This window comes from Henckelia pumila, chromosome 2 (genome assembly GCF_033568475.1).
Source record: "Henckelia pumila isolate YLH828 chromosome 2, ASM3356847v2, whole genome shotgun sequence".
Lineage (NCBI taxonomy): Eukaryota > Viridiplantae > Streptophyta > Magnoliopsida > Lamiales > Gesneriaceae > Henckelia > Henckelia pumila.
In genome coordinates, this window is record NC_133121.1 from 169,816,217 (window position 1) to 169,838,730 (window position 22,514).

Sequence of the window (22,514 nt, forward strand, 5' to 3'; positions counted from 1 at the left end):
TAAAGCATGGCTTTGAACTCGTGCATCACTTTTTAACCTCGTCAAGGACACGTTTCAGAATTCCCACTTGAGAGTTGCGGAGGAGAAGTTCTTGTTTAAATAAGATCATTAAAGCAACCATTTTAAATCTTTTATGCATGGTTGAACAAATAATTTGAAAGAAAAACAATAATTTCAATCATCAATACTACTACATCCTTCTCTAGGAAACTGGAAACAATTGAGAAATGCCCAATTTGAAAGAAAAACATTTGCTGCAATCATCAATTCTAGTACATCCTTCTCTAGGAAACAATTGAGAAGTGCCTCAATCACAGAAAATACCATGTCCATAATCACTAAAGTTACATTCATGATTCTTGCAATGTCACACTGTGATGAGAACAACCGAGATAAGAAATAGATCTTATAAAAGCCCAAGAGTCACATTAGTCAAGCAAAATATAGACGTTGTATTTAATGTAAATGAAAGTAAAATAAGAATTGAAAGGTTCTCCAGAGTACCACATATAAATAATATTTTATATACTATTTATAATATGCGTAGATAAGCAAGAAAACCCATGTAAAAAATCCCAGCACCTTTCTAGCTTCACCGAAAGAATATGTAAGAAGGAACCCAAAAAAAAAAAACAGAAGAACAGAAAACAGAGTCTCCGATTTTTAACCTCTTTTCTCGACATTCACCGAAAGCCCAAACAACAATAAATCTAGATCTCAACATCTACTAAAATACCACGAAGCAAGAGAACGAAGCAAGAGAATGAAGCAAGAGAAGAAAGCAACAAAACTTAAACAGGGATAGTCGCGACAGTGCAGTTCCGATCCAAGCTGTAAACTCGCGATTGAAGTCACGATCGGCGTTGCTAAGGCTTGGGCTAGCTGCAACGAGGTCGGACGACCATTTTCCGGTGATCGATCGGCGTCGGAGGTAAACTGGGTTGAAGGGGGCGATGGGTTCGGCTAGGGATTGAGTTTCTCTCGTCTCTTCACTTAAGCCTCAAAGCGTGTAGTATATAGGTTATTATGTATTATGTATATATTTTTTAAAAAAATAAAAATAAATAAAAAAATAATAACGACAATGGATTACAAAATGTGTTGTCTTAAACCTCCAAAAACACGCACATAGACAACGGTTAATTAAAACCGTTGTCGTATGCCATAAAAAACCAGCTAATAGACAACGGTTTTTAAAAACCGTTGTCTTTGACATATATAAGACAACAGATCTGCGAAAACCATTGTCGTTTTTAATTAAAATATGGACAACAACAACGGTTTTTGTAAAAACCGTTGTTAAAAACTAAAAGACAACAGTTTAGATATAAAACCGTTGTCTTTTTAGTGTTGTTAATTAATATATTTGTTGTAGTGTAACTACGGACGAAGGTATGGTTCGGGAATCTATTTAAGTTTTGGAGTACTTATTAGCTTAGTTAAGGCTATAGAATTTATGTAGTGATACGGTGAACTTTTGAATATAGACTTGGAACCTAGGATCCTATTATACTTGAACTAGCCTAGAGGTACGTACACATTGACTGAGATTGCCAGCGAGTATACATGTTTATATATTGCATTTATTTGGCATTATTATATGGCATGATGTATGATTTACCGTTTTCTATATTCATATGTCATGTGCATATACACGTTGAGCCTATACCTTGTTATACCTGACTATAGAGCCGCTCAGCTCTATACTCGATAGTCTATCACTGAGAGTACCGCGACGACGGGGGCATTTATGTCTGTCTACTCTGGTGTACTAGACGAGTGTGGTTGCACCCAGAGGTTGATCCGTGCGGCGGCAGCACTCATGTGGCGCCGGTACTGAGCATGATTTTCGGATGATCTGTTACCAGTCATCATGTTGCATGCATCATATATTTACGTGTACTCATGTCTATGTACTGGACGTTAGCGCTCACGTCCTAGTTGTTATCTTGGACACCCTATTCCATGGGGCAGGTCGCAGGATGGACGGAGCTGGTAGTTCAAGGCAGGACTAGAGAGCAGGAGACTTGAAGATTTTATTATACAGCAGGATTTGTTTTAGCTCTGTTTAAGTATTTCGATTTGGTTGTATCACTACAGATTTAAGCCTGGATTATGTTACTAAGCTGATATGTAATTTATGGATTATGTTTCCGCACGTTTTTACTCTGTTAAGTATTTTCTGTATTAAGTTTAATGCATGCTATTAGTTGCCAGTTAGTAGGTGATTCCATGCAGGGTCACTACAAAACATGTGTTCGATCCTAACAAGATATATGAAAGGTGTAAATTGATAGTGTGGGTTGTGTGGGGTCTCGGGTTGCTAATTCAAATCATAGGGCATTGTAAAATTAGATACTAATTAAACCAAGTTCAGCATGAAGACCAAATTTTTTTTTAAAATCATTGCACCTCGCTCGATCGGTCAACATCAACCGATCGAGCAAGCAAATCAAGCAAACTCTCGGTTTTGAAAATAACAAGACTCGCTCGATCGGTCAAGTTCAACCGATCGAGCGAGCATGCTCTGCTAAAAAATCCGCAGATTGTTGTTGCTGTCAAAATCTTTACAAGGTTGGATTTCTCTTACTTCATCAATCACAAAACATGTTAACTCAATACCAAACATGTATATACATAAGAACAAGTTCAAGCACGATTTTCTAGCTTACTTACATCGAATCTAGTAGTTTAAAGTATACAAACTAGCTAAGATACATACAAGTTCCATATGTTTCTCAACATAACAACCAACACTTCTTCCTAACATATTTAACAGCTATTTCACAAACACTTCAGCTAAGACTCGAGTCCACATGTGCTAGATTCTCTCACGAGCTATCAAGGTCGTTTCTGACTAGCTCCTGCCCCTCCTATTATCATGCACACATACAAAACAAAGCAATAGCCGGATAAACTACGGTGAGAAATCTTTTCCAGTATAAAAGATATATACATGCTTTAACAATCATAAATCAACTCAAGATCTAAGTAAAGCAGTAAAACTTCATAACCGACGTCTGACATCGAGGTTTTAAGCCGCTCAAGGCCTCAAGATTCATATCTGAATCCCGGTGTCAAGATTCGTATACGATCTTAACATGGATATCCATTCTCTTTGCTTCGTAATCAACACGACGCCATTAACATCAATATAATCAAAGATCCACTACCTGAGATGGATCATAAACTCAAATTCTAAATCAAGAACATAAACAAAACATAACGATAAGTATGTAATTTGCTTCGAGAAAACTCGAGATACAACAACCTCGAGTTTCAAAATCCCTCTTCGACTGATATCGTTTTATACCTTCTCGTTTCTTCTCGATTCTTGAATACTTTAAATCAGAAACTACAATCAAGACGCATATATCACAAGCTATTCAATTCATCATTCAATCTTCAATAGCAAATCAACTTCAAACCTCCAGCAATTCTTCCTCGGTTCGAATTCGAAGTTCTCGAGTCGCTCAATCTCTTGTCAAAACTGAAATTGATGTATTCATAAGCAATATATATCAGAAATAACTTATTTCAATCCATAGTTCAATCAATGGAATACAAAACAGCTCAAATCTTGAACGGGCGGCGTATCGACTGAAAATCGGTAACCAAAACAATATCGAACTTGAATATCAATCTCATATCAGCATATATCCGCATAAACCAGCAATATCAGAAGACATATGTTTCGAATTTCATACAATAAATCATAACAAATTCAATCGGCATCTGTTTCTTCGATCCGACTTCGATATCGAACAAGATATAACTTCAAGAACACATATTCATGCTTAAATATGATTTCCTTCAACATCAAGATTTAAAAACCTACTGAATCATATAAATACTTACATCAAATCAAAGCTCGTAGCAAGAGGATCACAACGCTATTCTCAGAATTAAAATCGGTTGGTCGGATCAAAAGATATCGGAGTTTGAAAGAGAAAATTCCAATGAAAAGGATGAAGTGTTCGGTTTTCTTGAGCTGAGAATGAAGAAATCTGATGAATATAGTGATATACACGTTGGAATACAATTAAACAGCAAGTGTCCAACCCATTTATGCCATATTTGCAATTTGGCCCCTCAAGTTTCCACTATTTGCAATTCAGTCCCCGGAACTCAAAATAATGCAATTTCAATCCAAAATAATTTAATAATATTAGAATTGAAATCAAAACTCTAAAATTCTCAAATTAAATATACTCGGATTAAAATTAAATAATTTCGGTGCTTTACAGGTTGATTGAGAGATTTATTAAGTATTAGTTGAGATATTTGAATTGAGTATGTGTGGTGTCCATAAATAAAGTTGATGTTTTTTTAGTAGAGATTTGAATGAGGTTTTTTGTTAATGTGATTTTGATGTCAAATGTGGAGACCACAAAAAAGTGGTTGTTACAAATTTATAATAAGGAGAGGAGAAAAGAGAGAAAAGTGAGTTTCGAGAATGACTCAAAACTATTTCATTCATAAGTGAGTACTCGTATTTATAGGGTACAATCAAAAGATATAAATATGTAGATGGATAAGATTGAGATATCTATCTTAACCAAAAATCTATGTTGATAATCATTTATATTCAAAATCATCATAACACTCTCTCTTAGATGATTATTTCTGTTCGACAAGAAGGTTGCTCGGGAAATTCATAGAGAATCAAGTGTTGTCTCGTTAAAACCTTGTCAGTAAAACCTAGTGGAACAAAAACCTGAGTGAAAATAGTACATCAATTGATATTTCTTTTTAGATTTCTCTTGAAAACGGATGTGTCTTGTTAAGACCTTACTAAGAAAAACTTATCCGTGATAAAAACTCAGTGAAAGAAAAAGAGTACGACATCTTTTGTTTTTTGTTGACTGTCTCATCAAAACCTTGTTATGAAAAAACACTTGAAAAAAATCATAAACAAGTCATAAGAATTACTCTCCCTGTTGCAAACATCACTTGAAATCTTTAAGTCGTTGCCCGATATTGCATGCTACTTTCTCAAAGTTTGATATCAGCAATGCCCAAAGATTCGCCACGTTATCTTAATTGATGCTTATAAAGAGTACTTCAGGACTAAAAATCTTTTGATCATTTAAATGACCAAACAACCATGAATGGATGTAATATATCCATATAAATGTATTTTAGTACTCTGATGTGCACTATGACTAATTAAATATATATTTCTTCTGGGAAATATCAAACTCATAACTAAAAAAATAAAATTCATATATTTTAGATACCTTAACTTCTTCTGGTTTTATTATTATTTATGTCATGAACTCTTCAAGACGATCGGCCTCCTTAATTTTGAAATCTTAGTTATTTTCTCATTTTTTTGAGTAGGGGTTATTCGTTTAGATTTAAAACAAATTGTGAGCGAGAAACAAAAATTAATGTAAATATTTGAAAACTAAAATTTCAAATTCGAGTTTATTTTATATTTTAAAGATAATGCATTCTCATTTATATATATTTAGCTTCTATGTTCCTCCCCTCATTGTTGGAAAAATTGCTCAATTTATAACAATTGAGAAATTACATCATAAAAATCTCATTGTTATTGATTCAAAATACTGAATCATAAGATTAAGTTTTTCCAATATATCTTTAATCTCTTCAAGAGATTTATTGTAGTGCATTTAACATAGTCAATAAATCTTAATTCGTAAACTTTGGCTTTAAGCCAAAATTAATAACAATCAGTTGGCATAATATTTAAAATATTTTCAGCAGGCAACATATCACATCTAAAGAATATGACATCTTATAATCAATGGTCTGATAGTTAATTATTGGAGACATTTAATAATTAATCAACCAAACCATTTTTACTATTGTATGTTCTGAAAAAAAAAATTTAGTAAGTAAATTCGCAAACATTAGTTTTCAAGTCGTTGGCTCACGTTTATAATTACTTTTCATCCCAGAAAATATAGGGATTCAGTTTCAATTTGAACTATTGATAGTTATACTTTTAACACATAAGAATTTTTGAACTAATGTTAGAATCCTCTGGTTGGTTCTGTGTTTCAAGAATCATCTTATTTATCAATCCAAAAATTGGTTAATTGGATAATATCCTTGTATACTATCAATAATTTATTATATTATTATGTAATTAAGATGTAAAAACCAATCAAATATGTCAAACCATGAAAATGTTTGTATAAATAAGTTTTACCGGTACGTAAACTTTTAGTTTGCAATATAAAATTTAAGTTTATGACATCAAAAAACTTTGATTTATAATATTAATAAACTTTAGGTTTACAATATCAGTAATTAGAATGTTAATAAACTCTTGGTTTATTGTGATATCTATTTTATCATATTGACATTGATACAATAATACTTTTGAGAAATTGAATCTGTGTACCGCCTAATTTTATTTTAATATCTTTTGGATTAATTGTCTTGATTTATATTTATCTATGAGACACAAAAACAATATTTATTCCTAATGTAGTTGTTCCCAAGCCAGATCAAACACAAGCATAATCGTTGTTGGCCAACTTTTGAAACATTACAACTCGAAAACTCATACCAACTCATGATGTAAACCATGATGATATTATTATGTTTGTATTATTCATAAAAAGTACTTGTCTTACAACTCATAATTAAGTTATAAGATGCTGATCATGATAACAAAATATAAGAAAAGTTGACATTCACCAATCAGCAAGCTCTCCTTCAAACTCGCAAACTTCTTTTCTTTTTGTCTCAGCGCATAAAAGGAATCAAGAAATACTCTGCATAGAAAAGCTGTCACAACAATAGCAATGTTTAGTTAGTTTGGTAATTGAAAAACCAAAAAATGTTTAGGGACAATTGGGACCAGATTAATTCATGGATTTCTGCTTTTCTATCATTTTATGATATAGATCATGAAACAAAAATTTTCCAGTTATTGAATAATAATGTTTTTTGAGGCTATAACACGTGTAGTATCACATCATATTCTCGATTATAAAAATATTTAAATTTTTAAAATTTTGAAGATATAGGACAAGACTGAAACATGACAACATAAATGACTAAAATAATACAAGAAGAGTGCTATTTATATTCCACATTTTGTTAAACACACTCCAATTTTTATTTTACACTAAAAATTGACAATTTTACCCTTTGTTTGGTGTTATTTTTAGTAAAGTCATTTATAATTTCAATCCCTAAAATAAGTTATTTAATTACTCAAAAAAATATAGTTTAATTTGTTAATGTCATTAAATATATAAAAAAAATCAAGATTAAAAACTAACTGTTATTATTTTGATCCTATTGTTTACGATTTTTATAAACAATAATATTTCATTATTATGATTTTAATTTTTTTATTTTCCTTATCTCCTTAAATTTTTATTGTAATTACTTAAATTTTATAATTTTTAATTAATTATAATATCTTATAAAATGGATAAAATAATGTATTCATTAAATTTATAATTAATAAAAAACAATTTAATATTTGGTGTTTATCTACATAGTATAAATTGAGTTCAAATAATATATTTGTATCATAAAAATTATGTTGTTAATCATCGAAAGATATATAAACAAAATAAAAGTATAAAATAACATAGAAATCTTAATTTTAGCCTTAAATTTAAGATATTTTTTATTTTACCAAAATTTAATAAATATTTTTATTAAATCAATTTCACTTCCAATAATTAATATTTTTTTGACAAAAAATTATTAATATTTGTATATCATACTAAAATTTGAGATAAAATATAAATAATATTAAATTTTAATATCAAAATAAAATATTTATTATTTAAGAAAATTTTCAAAAAATTTGTAATTTTTATTTCTTTCAATCTCATGATTTATAATTAATTGTTTATTTGTATTTTAAGTAATTCAAATGCTCATACTTGCTAATTTTAATCATTAACTATTAAAATTTTAGTAGTTAAACTTAACAGCAAACTTATTATATTTGAGTTTTTTTTAAGGTAAATCAAAATCTATTATATAAGGAATGATATTATAAGGGTATATTTATCTAAAATTACATTAATTAGTTAAGGTGGAGTGTTATCAACACATTTTGGAGTCTGAATAACACTCCCTATAATAAAAATTTAAACATATAAATCCAAAAGAAGATTTCTCTTAAAATAATCACCGCCTATATATAGTCTCTCTATGCCCGAGATTTAAAGTTAATTTTTACACATCTAGCATGTGCTCCTCTTCGTGAGAGTGTGTAATTGTTAAATCCAAAAATGAATATTGGAACTGAATCACTTGCCTTCCATATGAACATGTAAAAACCGTAGACAGATCCTGGAGTGGAGATATTACTCCGGAGGGCTCGATACATGAGAAGAGATGCAAGTGAAAAATGGCCCAAAACCTACAATATATAATTATTATTAAATGTTAGAAGGAGTACTGAAGGGTACGGAAAATTTTTTTAATCATAGACTTAAAAGAAAAAAAAAAATTCCTATTTTAAAGGAAAAAAAGAAAGTCATAGTATGTTTTAAGAAATATTACTTTAGAGAGAATGCATTTTTTTTAAGAATAAAGAGAATACTTTTGTTTGATCCTGAATTGGAAATTTTTTGAAAGAATAAACTTCCTTTAAGATAGTTTCACGGATTTATTTCTTTGAGACAGATTAATCTGTTTAATACTTATAATGAATATAATATTTTTGACATAAAAATAATATTTTTGATAGAGAATGTTTATTTATTTATTTATGTAATTTTTCCTCATAATTGTTGCATTTTATTTTACATGCAGTTTAATAAAAAATAAAATTGATTTTTTTAAAATCTATATTGCGTATCTAGCAAATAAGGTTTGTAAGTTAGACAAAGCGGTAAGTACTCACAGTGACAATTTTGTTCGATAATGAAGAGGAAGAAACTCCAAAGGCCATGGCACCACCATAAGCCGCCATAAGTATGTTAATACACATCCAAAATACCTTCAAAATTGACATGAAAAATTAAAAAGAAATGAGAAAATTGCATTTTTGTTCATCTGTTTTATAAATTCAAATTTGGTTTTTAATTATCTCTTAATTATATATATTATATAAATATTATTAGACCTTTATTTAGTAATTAATTCAATCATTTGACGCTAATATATATGCATGTCCAACGTCAAATCATGTCTTTGAACTAAAATTACAAAAAACAAATGTACAAAACAAATATTGCAATTTTTTCAAAAATAAATCAAGAATAACTTACACGTTCGTGTCCAAGTATGACGCTGAATGATTTAAAACCATGCATTTTGTCTCCTTCAACATCGGGTATGTCCTGTAAAATTTTATGGGATTAATATATGCTTTTTCTATCATGTAATTTATATATATATCTTTTTAAAAATAATCATGTGTTCTCGTTCCATACTTTTTCTTTTCATGTACGTACGGTTAACTCAGATTAATGAATTAAGCAATAGCTCCCTTTTGTTAATTATATTATCCATAAAATTGTTTTTTATTTTATTATTTTTTGCTCTTTTTTTTTTTTTTTAATACAACGACGTTGAGAGATTTATTTAAACTTAACGTAATTAACTAAACATGACACGCAACAGATTAAATTTGACCCAAGACCATTAAGATTTTGGAGCCTCACTCTTGTCACTGTCCAAAAAATTTTTTATATATACTTTATACTAGTGTACATTTCATTAAGGACTTTCTATTAATTAATTTCATATATTTTTATGACATAGGAAACATGTTTTTAAAAAATTAAATACTAATTTTTAGATATATACAAGTTTTGTTTCTTCCAATACATTGTGTATGTATACGCGTACGATATATATGTTATCTAATAAGGCATGAACCTCTTATAAGTTATAATAACGACTTTGGTTATTATATGATCAGTAGAAAAAAATGCCCCTTCTTTATATTTTAATAAATTTATTATTTAATTTATAAATACAATCTTTAAAAATTATTATTTTTTAATTTAAAATTTAATAAAAATACAAAAATATTAATTTGTTTTTAGATGTACAACAAATTATTTAATCACGTGCATGCGCGAAAAGGTTACTAGTAATATAACTAAGAGTTACTTACCTTGAACAACGAAATAACGCAGGTAAATAGGAACATGAAGCAAGCTGCAAATATAACTGCCCTTGAAAACACTAATGGTTCACCAAGAAAGTATTTCTGCACATATATGAAGAAAAATTTGAAGATTTAAATAAAGACATCACGCACACTCTCGTATATTTCGTACAAAAGGAGATGTGATTATATATCGCTTTCATTGGATCTCACTCGATCCATCTCTGCCTGATAAAAAAATCTCAATGGATCAAAATAATAAAAATGAATATTACTTAAAGATTGATATAGAGATTTAAATTTTACAGGAGATGGTTATCAATTTTCTAGACAGGATTTAGTGTTGATGCAATTGGATTATATATTTTCTAGCTATTGTCAGTCCCATGAAAATATATAATGAAAAAAAGAACTATTTGATTGCACTACGTTATTCGAAATTTTGACTATATAATTGGATGACCAAAATAAAAAGAGAAAAACTTACAAGATGATTTTGGTAATCTCTTTCAATCTTATGGGTTAAGAGCCTAAATTATAGATTCTAATTAAAATTTTAAAAATAAAAAATCAACATGACATGATGTATATATATGGATTTAGCACACCATCAAATAAAATGGAATTCACTTCCAACTCATAATCTGTCTCCAAAAATTAAACATAAAAATAAAAATATCAGTTTTACCACTAGCTATATCAATCGATATTATATCGACAATAAGTAAATAATAACGTAAAAAATTTGATCTTGCAATTTGCGAGTAATGGTATAGTTTGTAAAATACCTGTATATGAATAAAGTAAGCGAATTGAATGACTAGAGCCCGAGCTAGTACAATGGCTGTTGCTGCAAGAAATGGATTTCGTTTCCACCTCATAAGAGGTAACTACAAGAAACAGTAGTTCATTTCATTGGATACAAAACTAGTTTCAAAATCATCAAATACAACATGAAAACAGATAATTAATAATTAATCTGATATGATGAACGGGATCGATTCGAAACTCTTTTATCTCACCTCGATGGAGTATACACTTCCTACTAAAAACAAACAAAGGAGAGCAACCATTAGGGCTGGTGATCCAGATAGCATTCCCAAGGCAAGACTCTGATCATATATATTATAATCTCACTGTTAATTATCATGTATTAATTTGTTTTAAACTTATTACACCAAAAATTTTACTTTAAATTTCAATTTTATAAAAATATAATAATTATTAGACCAGATTGAAATATATATTAATGGAGAATTTAGTTACCATTATAAGAGATGTAACCACGACCCCAACCCCCAACTCCATAGACATTACTCCAGAAGCTAAAGGAAGATAGGGTTTGTTTACCTGAAAACACATACGTACTAGTGTGAAGAAGTGATAAATATCACATAAAGCATGACAAAATAATAAAATTTGGAGTTGATTGTTAAATATGCCTATGCTTCATTTCATATGATAAAACATAATAATATACTAGCATAATCGCACACGCGTTGCGTGTGTATAAAATCATATGATATATTTAATATTGTATGTTATATATAAATATTATTTTTTTCAATAATATTTAAATTTATTTTTTAACATTTATAAAATAATATAAAAATAAATTTAAATTTTTTTTTATCAATTTATCTTATCTACAATGTTTAGTTGAGAAAAATATGAAAATTTAAAATTTCAAAATTTCAAAAAAAAAAAAACAAATAAAACTAAAATTGTAATATTTATGTTACATAAGGGCAATTTCGGAAATTTAAAAGATGGTGTCTAAGGGGGAGATTCTTTATATATAGAGAGAGATATACGAAACAAGTTCCCAGTCCCCACTAAAGAGTCTATATAACCACAAGTTCATGTATATATGTTAAAAATAAATGTTTGTTATATGAAAGCTTTTTACATTAAATTTGGGTCCTTTTATAAGTAAGCTTGTGGATGCCAAACCAACCAATATAGTGATCCTTGGTATTATCTATTAGATTTCCCGTATTTTACAATTTTTTCTCTTATATTATATTATATCATGTCCCCACATCAAATTACAATTGAAATAGTTATCAAAATTTATCAAACTAATAATATGTATATTTTTCAAAAAATCCGTACTAATGGCATATTGTGTATGTGATCTTAATCTTATGATATCCTAGCTAGCGTTCCTCGTGTGCACGTACATCCATGTACAATTAATATATATATATATATATATATATATATATATATTAATTGAATTGGTGGCGTTAGCGATGGTATACAGATTTAAAAAGACAAGTCACCCGGCCCAGATCTATGAAGATGCTACTATAATTTAATTTAATTGATATCATGCCAATTTATTACCAAAAAAATTATTAACATTTATTCTGTTATCCCTCAAATTCCTATAATTCTTTTACATTATAATATTTCTTTCTCGAACTCATTACATTTATATATTTTTCTGATAGTTGTTTGTGTTATGAAAAGATTTAAAGATAAAAAAAATTTAAGCTAAAATTTCAAGAAATCATAAATAGGTGAACTATTATAAATTGAGAAATAAATGAAGGATCTGAAGTCCCCATTTATCGAAAGCATCGTGATCAAATAAAACTAAATAGATTTCAAAATCTTTAGGCCATGTATAAATGAAGGTACCTTAGAATATATCAATATTCTAGCTAAATATCTTATGAATAAGAAAATGAGAAGTACTTTAATTATTACCTTGTCAATTTCAACATCATATATTTGATTAAGTCCGACCACATAAATATTCATCAAAAAGGTCGGAACAATTGCCTGCAAATGGATCCACAAAAAGCTTTAACCTCGCAAGATATGTATGCAGTAGTTGCTATTTGGCATTTATAAATACAAATTATATAAACACGTACAAAATCTACTTGTGATACAGTTTCACGGGTCAATTTTGTGAAATTGATATCCTATTTGGTTTATTCTTGAAAAAACATTATTTTTTTATAGTATATATGAGTCGGATTAACCCGTATCACCGATAAAGATCTTATCTTATTTAAATAAGTTGTTTTTAAATTTAATTATTTTAGAGAAAGAAATGAAAAATTGCAAGAATCTTATGTAACTTGGGAAAGTTTTTATTTTTCGTCTTGTAAGTAGTAAAAGTTTGTTCTTAGTCTAATTTTTTTTTTTTTTTTTGAAATACTGAAATGACACTTAGAAATTGCTAATATGGCATCCGGTATTGCTGATGTATGTGCAGGTATCACATCAGCACTCCGACGAAAGGAAAACAACGTACAAGAGTACTATTTTCACACAAGCACGTGTAAAAGATGAAATGGAATAGATACAAGAAAGATTTATAACCTTCAACACTTCCAAAAGAAAAACAGGAGACACTTGAGTCCACGAATTCAAGGCCAGAGTGGAAACGGATGTTATGCCCAAAATCTGCCATTTTTTTTTTGTCAAATTGTCAATAAATCAAAACAACTATCAAATTTGATCCATAATTTCTCTAGAAATTAAATATTATAAGTTTCATCCCGCTCGTCTATAAATTTTTTAATATAACACCATCGATTGCAGTTAAAAAAAAACGTTACGTACTCACCGTTCCGAGTATGGTATGTGGACGTGAAAACAGATAGAGACCATACAACAAGCTGCTATTTTCACTCAAGCTCTTCTTCACCTGTGAAACTTCGTCATATTTTTCGGAATGCGTTCCAACTACGTCGTGTTTGGGCTTATTTTTGATCCTCTGCCGATGTTGCGGCTGAGGTTCCTCATATTTAAGGCCGATGTTTTTATCACCTGCCGAAGTATTTGCGGCCATCATATATATGGCTTGCAGAAACAGCTAGCTTGTCCAAAGTTAACTCAAAGCTTCGTTAGAGTCCTTAGTTTTCCAATGCTGGTTGTTGCATTAGAAGTTCTAATATATAGACGTGAAGTCTAACCCTACCAATTATAATAAATGCCCTTCGGTCAAAAGGGAATTATGGTTATTTATTTTTATAGAGTTATGCAATATTAAGAAATATTATACATAGATTACACATTACATTTAAAATTACAAAACTATCGTATGATATATTTGAAAGGACTTTTTTAAAAGTGCATTTCACATAGTTTTGTAGTTTCAAAAGTAAATGTATAATCGTGTGTCACGTATCTTGACTGAGACTGTCATCGTCGTTGTTTAACAATTATTAATTACAAAACAAGCAAAGATGCCTTTTGCTATAAATCCAAAAAAAATCCAGTCTATTAATTTTTTTCTTGTAATGGAAAACATAAATGTGGAAGCGAATTAGAAACATAGTATAATAGAATTAAAACATAAATGTGTCTTCACCAACTCCAAAACATGTCCTGCTCCTATTCTTCTACATGTTCCTCATTATTATCTTGACAGAGAGAAGAGACCGAGTGTTTGGAGAAACACTCAAAATGAGGGTCAATCCAACACAACAAAATCATACATATTTATTGAAGATTTTCAAAAGGACATATCATAGGAAGGAATATCATAAAAAATATATGACATTCTCATAGCACTAAAATTCATCACATTTTTATATGATTTATTGATATAAGTTCCAAATTTTTACTTGATCTCTAACGGAGTGAGACCATATAACGCTCTCATCCACACATGTGGGGGCCATATCATTTCATAACTTACTTCAGAATTCTGATCTCACGTCCAATTTGATCATTATAATTCTGCGTGATAATGAAATCTTTAAAGCATAACAAAATTCAAAGAAACATGTTCGATCGAGACCTTTAAAATATATAATGGAACGAAAGAGGCTTATACATAATCGTTTGTAGAGAAATATAGTAGCCCACTTGTTTCTTGATTAAAAACGTGAACAAGTTGTTGGAAAGAATCCAAACAAGGTGACTGTTGATGGGTACCAGTATATTTAATGATATGCAAGGATTTCAATGAGCAATTGTGATCGGCTGTCGAAAGCTTTAATATAACTAATGAGCAAGAACAGAAATATACGAAAGAAGTAAACAAAGAAAGAATGGAGAAATGAGCTTGTATTCTACACGATTATATTCTTCATATTGAGTATTGCTTTATATAGGCAACTGACGATTACAATTCAAACATGAACACTACAAATTCAACACGCATGCATGCAAAGTAATAAATGAAAGAAGACAAACACTAGCTAGGCACATGCATGTGTCTTTGATAAGTTGAGCCTACAAATTATGTCTACAACCAATACATTGAATGCAAAGACAATACGTAAATTACAAATTAATATTTTACACTCTTCCTTAATTTGTAATGCATAAGCGATTCTTGAAATGTTCCAATTTTTCAGAAGATACTGACTTTGTGAATGGATCTGCTATTTGTTCTCCAGTGCTAACAAAATTCAGCTGAATTTCTCCGTCATTGACGAGATTTCTGATGAAATGGTGACGAAGTTCTATGTTCTTTGATCTGGTATGAAAAACAGGATTTTTTGTCATAGAAATAGCAAACATGTTGTCACAGAATATTCTCGTAGGTCTTTTTGACACTTGTTGTAAATTTTTGAGAATTCTTCGTAGCTATATTGCTTCGCAAGCAGCATCATTAGTAGAAATATATTCAGCTTCAGCAGATGAAAGTGCAACTGTCTTCTGTTTTTTAGAAGACCAAGAAATTGGTTTTGTACCAATACAAAATACATATCTAGATGTGTTTTTCCTGTCATCAATTGATCCAACCCAGTCACTGTCAGTGTAGCCAATTAGGCTATTGTCATCTTCTCTGGTATATTTATACCATGATTTTTTGTTCTTTGCAAATATCACAGTATTCTTTTGGCAGCGGAAAAATGAATTTGACTTGGGTCGCTCATGAATCTGGATATCATGTTCACTGAATGAACAATATCTGGTCTGGTGTTAGTGAGGTACATTAATGAACCCACTAAACTTCGATTAATTATTGCGTTATTGGCCTTTTTTGCTCCATCATTTTGCTGCAATTTTTTATTTAAGACCATTGGAGTTGTGACAGGATTACACATAGACATATTGAATTTTTTCAGCAAATCTTATGTATATTTTTCTTGAGAAATAAATATTTCTCCTTTCTTATGTTGCACTTGAATGCCAAGAAAATATTTCATAAGGCCCAGATCTGTCATCTCGTATTCTTTCATCATGATCTTTTTAAAGTCCTCTAGCATCACATGGTTAGTGCCAGTATATATCAAATCATCAAAATAAAGGCACACGATCAAAAATTCATTTGTACCTCCTTTTATGACATAAAGTGACGGCTCACTTGGGCTTCTATGGAATCCATTGTTGATGAAGTAACTGTCGATTTTACTATTCCATACCCGAGGTGCTTGTTTCAAGACATAAAAAGTTCTTTGTGAAGGCGATGAATCATGTTTTCTTTGTCTTTCATTACGTAGCCATGTGGTTGTTCTACGTTAACTTCTTCTTGCAATTTTCCATTTAGAAAAGCTGATTTGACATCAAATTGATAGACTGGTAGTTTATTTTGTGCAACAATAGCAAGTACAATGAAAATTGCTTCCATTCTCGCAACAGGTGAAAATATTTCATTAAAGTCAATCCTAGATTGTTGTGAGTAGCCTTTTGCAACAAGTCGAGCTTTATGTTTTTGGATTGATCCATCTTCATTGAATTTGTTTTTGTAGATCCACTTTAATCCAACCACATCTTTATTTTTTGGGAGATCAACCAAGCTCCAGGTTTTGTTTTTCAGAATAGTGGTCATTTCATCATCCATGACTTTTTGCCAGACTTTTTTTTTCACAGCCTCTTCAAAATTCTGTGGTTAACAAGAGAAAAATGAAACATTTGATAAATCATAAATTTCTCTTAGTGCACGTACCTTTCTGACAAGAGATTCTGAATCAGAATCAAAGTCAAATATATTTTGACCGCGTACTGGATCGACCGTAGAACTTGCACCAGAATCTTCTGTTTGTTTTGATTTAATGGAAATTTTATTTTTCCAGTCCCATGCTTTCATTTCATCAAAGTGTACATCTCTTGAAATTATTAACTCATTTGTTTTTGGATTAAACAAACGATAGGCTTCTGATTCATCATTGTAGCCAATAAAAATATATTTTTCACCTTTTTCGTCAAATTTCTCTCGATGTTGTGAAGGAATGAGAGAATAAGCCAGACATCCAAAAACTCAAAAATGTCTTATTTATGATTTGCGCTTGTGCCAAGCTTCATAAGGAGTTTTATTTGGATTAGCCTTTGTAGGTGATTTGTTAAGAATGTACACTGCAGTATTGACAGCTTTAGCCCAAAAGGTATTGGGAAGACCTTTTGCTTTCAACATGCTTCTGGCCATTTTGATAAGTGTTGGATTTTTTCTTTCAGCTACACCATTTTGTTGAGGTGTGTAGCGAGCTGTCAACTGCCTCAGAATCCCTTCTTGACTGTAATAATTTGAGAATTCTTTAGACAAGAATTCCCCACCACAGTCAGTTCTGAGTGTTTTGAGCTGAAGATTGCTCTCTCTTTCAAACATCTTCTTGAACCGGACAAATACTGCAAAAGCTTCTGTTTTTTGCTCCAAGAAATACACCCACATCATCATGCTAAAATCATCAACAAAAAGAAGAAAATATTTTTTTTTTGAAATGATGATGTCCTTGTTGGTCCACAAATGTCCGCATGTATCAGTTCAAGTGGTTGTCTTGCTCTTCAAGCAATCTTAGGAAAAGGTAATCGGTGCATTTTACCATATATACATCATTCACATGTTTGGTCCAAAAGTTCAATATCAGGGAGTCCAATTACCATGTTTTTTTTTGAATCAGCAGTCTCAGTCCATGGTAGTTCAAATGTCCATATCTCAAATGCCACAAAAGTGATTCTTCAGATTTTTCAACATATAATGAGATATTATTGTCCAGTAGCATTGTCAACGGAAATACTTTGCTCGGAGTCATTTTAATTTTTGAGATCAGTTTCTTATCTTTGTCCCTTATTTTACATTCACATTTTTCAAAATTAACTGAGTAATCATTTTGAATTAATTTTCCAACACTCAGTAAATTTGAAGTAAGATCAGGGACATATAGGACATTTTCAATAAATTTTGTGTTACATCCCTTTGTTCTCACAGCTACAGTTCCTTTTCCTTCAACAGGTTATAATTTTTCGTCTCCCATATTGACTTTTGATGAGAAACTTTCATCAAATTTGATGAAGTAATCCTTGTGCCCTGTTATGCGTGATTACTGCAACCACTATCCAAGTACCACATAGTCAAGGAGTTATTGGTCATGTTCATACATGAATAAAACATATTTTTTTTATTCGTTCTCCTCCGTGAAGTTGGCTTCGTTTCCTTCATTTTTTTGTATGTGCCAACAATATTTATAAGAGTGGTTTGGAATTTTACAAGTTTTGCATATATCCCAACAATTATTTGATTCATGACCCGGTTTCTTGCAAATAAAACACGAAGAGTTAGAATTGATATTACCACTGCCTCTTTGACTGTTGTTGAAGAGTGATTTTCCTCTTCCTCGTCCACGCTATTGGTAATTTTTGTATCATCTTTTTTGTTGAAATTGTTGGGATGTTCTTGTTTCTCCACCTTCATATTTTTTCTTCTCCGCTATTTTCAACTTGAACTCAAAGGCTTGCTCAATGGAAGATCCAACGAATTTACTCATCCTTTTTTCATGGGCTTCTAAAGAACCCATCAACTCCACCATCGTGAGTTTTGAAAAATCTTTTGATTCTTCAATTGCAGCCACAACATGTTCAAATTTTTGTGGCAAGCTCCGCATGACTTTTTCAACAATTTTCTTGTCTTCAATGGTATTTCCATAACTTTTTATTTGATTGATTATTTCAAATACACGTGAAATAAATGTGCGGATATCCTCATTATCTTTCATGGCTAAATTATCAAAATCTCTCCATAAAGATTGAAGCTTGATGAAGATTACTTTCTCGGACCCTTGAAATTCCATTTTTAGAATATCTCAGGCTTTCTTGCAATTTTCAGCACCCATGATTCTGGGAAAATGGATCGATTTACGCCTTGTTGTATGAACAATAAGTGTCAGGATCGGTTGAAAGTTAGAAGGGGGGGGGGGAGTGAATATACTTTCAAGGAGTTTACGAGAATATATTGAACTTGATCTTTTTAATGAACGAGTTCGAGGATTATCTTAGTGTCGAATGCAGTTTGACAAACTAAATATGTGCGAAAATATGTCAAACTGCAGATTTGAAAGCACTGAGTAAATGTCAGTTTAAGGTGTGTGGTAATATGGTGAGTAAACTGAACTGACACACGAAGTTGTTTATGGATGTTCGAAGATTTCAAACACTCCTACGTCACTCCTTCTTCCACCTCGAAAGGATATCACTAGAAGACTTTGATTTATACAAGTGATTTGCACAAACCCAATCTAGTTTAGGACTTAGACACTGCCTAAACAAGAACTCCTAGTATAACACTTTAATTTCAGTCCTAGACTGATAGTACAAAGAAAAGTATACAACTCGAAAACTTTTAGCACAACGATTGATCCTTCAATGATCTGTATGCTTCTTTGAGTGTTTGTGATTCGAGCTCCTTGATCAATTCTTTGAGCATAATAAGCTTTTTGTGTTCTTGCAAAAATGGCAGAGTTTTTGGAACATCCGTGGTTTGTGTGGTAGATCAAGATCTCTATTTATCCTCTTTGGATTACCAACGGTCATAAATTCAAATTGTCCTTTTGATAAGATTTTGAATTATTCCCGTTGGAATTGTCACTATCATCAATGAATTCAGGAGCCAACATTCCCTTTGGGTCGCGACACTACCTTCTGCAGAGATGTCAGGGAGTACGGATGATCTTATCCGGAAATAATACGGTAGTAAACTGTTGTGAAACTGATGGAATCAGTTTAGTGAGATAAACTGCTTTGTATCCTTGAAGCAATCAGTTGGGCAAGGGTAAACTGATGGAATCAGTTTAGCGAGATAAACTGCTTTATACCCTTGAAGCAATTAGTTTGGCAAGGGTAAACTGATGGAATTAGTTTAGCGAGATAAACTGCGTTTGGCAACGTAAACTATATCTGTTGGTCATAGAGACGTCATCATTTCCTGAATATCACTTTAGTCCTTTTTTATATTTGCTCAAGTAGTTTGGCTTTCTTTTGTAAATACCAAAACTAAATTTCCCAACAATTTCCCCCTTTTTGGTGTTTATCAAAACATGGCAATATGATAAACTGATATGTATTGTCATCATGATAAGCTGATATTCATTGTTATGCAAATTTAGTTTCAATCACGAACTTCCCTCTTTTTGATAAAGTGATCAGCATAAAGCAGGGAGGAGGGATACAATAGTAGATAATATAATAATCTTGCTGTGACAACAGATAACCTATATTCAATCAGAAGAGGATCTATGAAATGACGAACTACGAGTTTTTTGATGAGTTGCTGAGGTACTGCGCTGTAGAGCTTGAGCTTCATGTTGATTTCGCCGAATAGTCTGAGATAAAGTTGTTAGAGTGTTGATTTGTCGAGAAATTCCTTGAAAATTGGATTGAACTGAATTGTGAAAGGTCTGAACAAATCCATTTAAGCTGTCAACTTTTGTCTCCAAAGATTGATGAGAGTTTTGCAGTTGAGATAGAGAGCTAGTCAGTTGATTTGAATCCACAAGGATTTTATCCAGTAGTGCAAACTTTTCTTGAAGTTTACTGAGCTGAGCATTCATTGATTGTCTCAGAAAAGAGATGTTGATGTTTGTTGTTTGTTGATTTTCTTTGAGACTAGTGACAGTCTTGGACATGGCATAGACTGAATTTTCAATCTGAGTAAGTATATGATACCAATCATCTTCAGTCGTGGAAGTTGGAGATGAGAGTCATTTGTCAGTAAATGAGAAATATTCTTTGGTAAAATCTTGCTTCTGTCCTTTAGGAGGTGATGAAGATGTAACTGTGATCATGTCAACTTTTTCTTTCCCTTTGTCCTGATGACTTGATGATTCAGGAGCGGTATGAACAATCATTGCCAGAGTGTGAGGTAGAGTCTCAGTTTCAATAACTTTGGAAGGAGGAGATGAATCATTGATGATTTGTTCATGTGGGGATGATTCATTCATTTGTTCTTGCAGCTCTTTATATTCAAGAAGAATTGGTGGGACTAAAGAATCATCAGTTGAGGGGACTTTTGGAGATGCTTCTGCAACAACAGTCTTGGTTGGAGCAGGTGTGTCATCAAGTTGGGATGGGATTTCCAATGTTTGAGAGACTTCCTTGGATTCTGTTAGAATTTGTTCGGTGGGAATTGAGAAGGGTATCTCAACTTCTTGAGACAAGAATGGTTCTGAGATTTCCTTCTGAGATAGTGTGAATGTTTCATCTGCTTGATCAAGATGTGGAGAGGATTGAATGTCCATGGTGACTGAGTGAGGTTCTTCCGGTTCTTCTTGGTGAGACAACGGAGGCACAACTTCCTCCATAGATTGTGCTGTGAATACAGGAGTTGAATGATTCTCAGCATCAATATGAGAGATGACTTCATCAATGTTCATGAGTTGAAGCTTGGGTAAAGTATTTTCAGTTGCTGAAATGTGTAATTGCTGCTCAATGACTGTATCGGTTGGTTTGGGATCAACTGAAGTTTCTCTTTGAAGTTCTTCAAATACCTTATCAATTGACTGGGTGGAGGATTCCGTGGAAGTATGACTTTTCTTGCTTTTCTTGTGTTTGGATTTGGATGACGAGTGTGATTTGTGTCTCTTCCAAACAAAGGCATCTGGAATTTCCAAAGTTTGATCAGTCTTCCAGAATTTTACTTCTGTTTGAATATTGATGAGATCAGTTTGCAATTGAGTAAATATGTCTATGTCTTCATAAGGTGTTCTGGCACGTGGATCGTAATTGCTTTGAAAATCATCAACAATTTCCCCCAGTTTCTTTATCCTTAAGAGATCATAGAAGTACTTTCTTCTTATCAATGCATCTTGAATGTTAGCAGTCTTGACAACTCGCAGTACAATTTCTTCAAGTTTGACAAATTTTGACAGCTCATTCTTTTTGGTGAGATGCCTGGCTAGAGTAGATGTCCTGTATTGGTGCCAAGTATCAAAGATTTCAGCAGTACGCTTCTCAGCATATTCAAGTACCTCATCCATGGTAAAATCAATTTGTAGTTGAATGGCATTGGATGGTCTGTCAGGATCTAAGGAGGATGCTATTTGAGAGCTTCCTGCTACTAATTCCAATCCTGAGTGCGTATATTCAACAATTTGTTTTGAAGATAAACCACCAATTGGGATTGCTGGAGGCAGGACTACAATTTGTGAGATATCTTGCAGAGAGGCTTTCTGAGTCTTAAATTCCTTTCCTAAGTCTTCATGTGTTGGAGTTTCTAAAGATGGTTGAAGACTCTGTAGTGGTTCAACCATCATAGGTTGCT

The 22,514-nt window shown here is 31.5% G+C and overlaps 1 protein-coding gene across 1 annotated transcript; it reads right to left on the bottom strand.

Annotated features, from left to right (window-relative positions):
- Window positions 1-174: 174 nt before the first annotated feature.
- Window positions 175-13,880, bottom strand: LOC140878935 (homogentisate geranylgeranyltransferase, chloroplastic-like). The gene is made up of 9 exons (XM_073282560.1): window positions 13,656-13,880; window positions 13,409-13,492; window positions 12,785-12,859; window positions 11,336-11,419; window positions 11,092-11,181; window positions 10,858-10,959; window positions 8,855-8,950; window positions 8,264-8,368; window positions 175-372 (listed from the first exon to the last, which is right to left on the bottom strand). The coding sequence occupies exons 1-9, from the start codon at window positions 13,878-13,880 to the stop codon at window positions 175-177; spliced, it is 1,059 nt and encodes a 352-aa protein (XP_073138661.1).
- Window positions 13,881-22,514: the final 8,634 nt, after the last annotated feature.

Coding starts and splice junctions, on each gene's coding strand:
- LOC140878935 (XM_073282560.1), bottom strand. CDS start 13,880: ATGGCCGCAAATACTTCGGCAGGTGATAAAAACATCGGCCTTAAATAT. Junction 12,860..13,408: donor TTCTTTTGGAAGTGTTGAAG/GTTATAAATCTT, acceptor ATCCATTTGCAG/GCAATTGTTCCGACCTTTTT. Junction 11,182..11,335: donor TGGTTACATCTCTTATAATG/GTAACTAAATTC, acceptor ATATATGATCAG/AGTCTTGCCTTGGGAATGCT.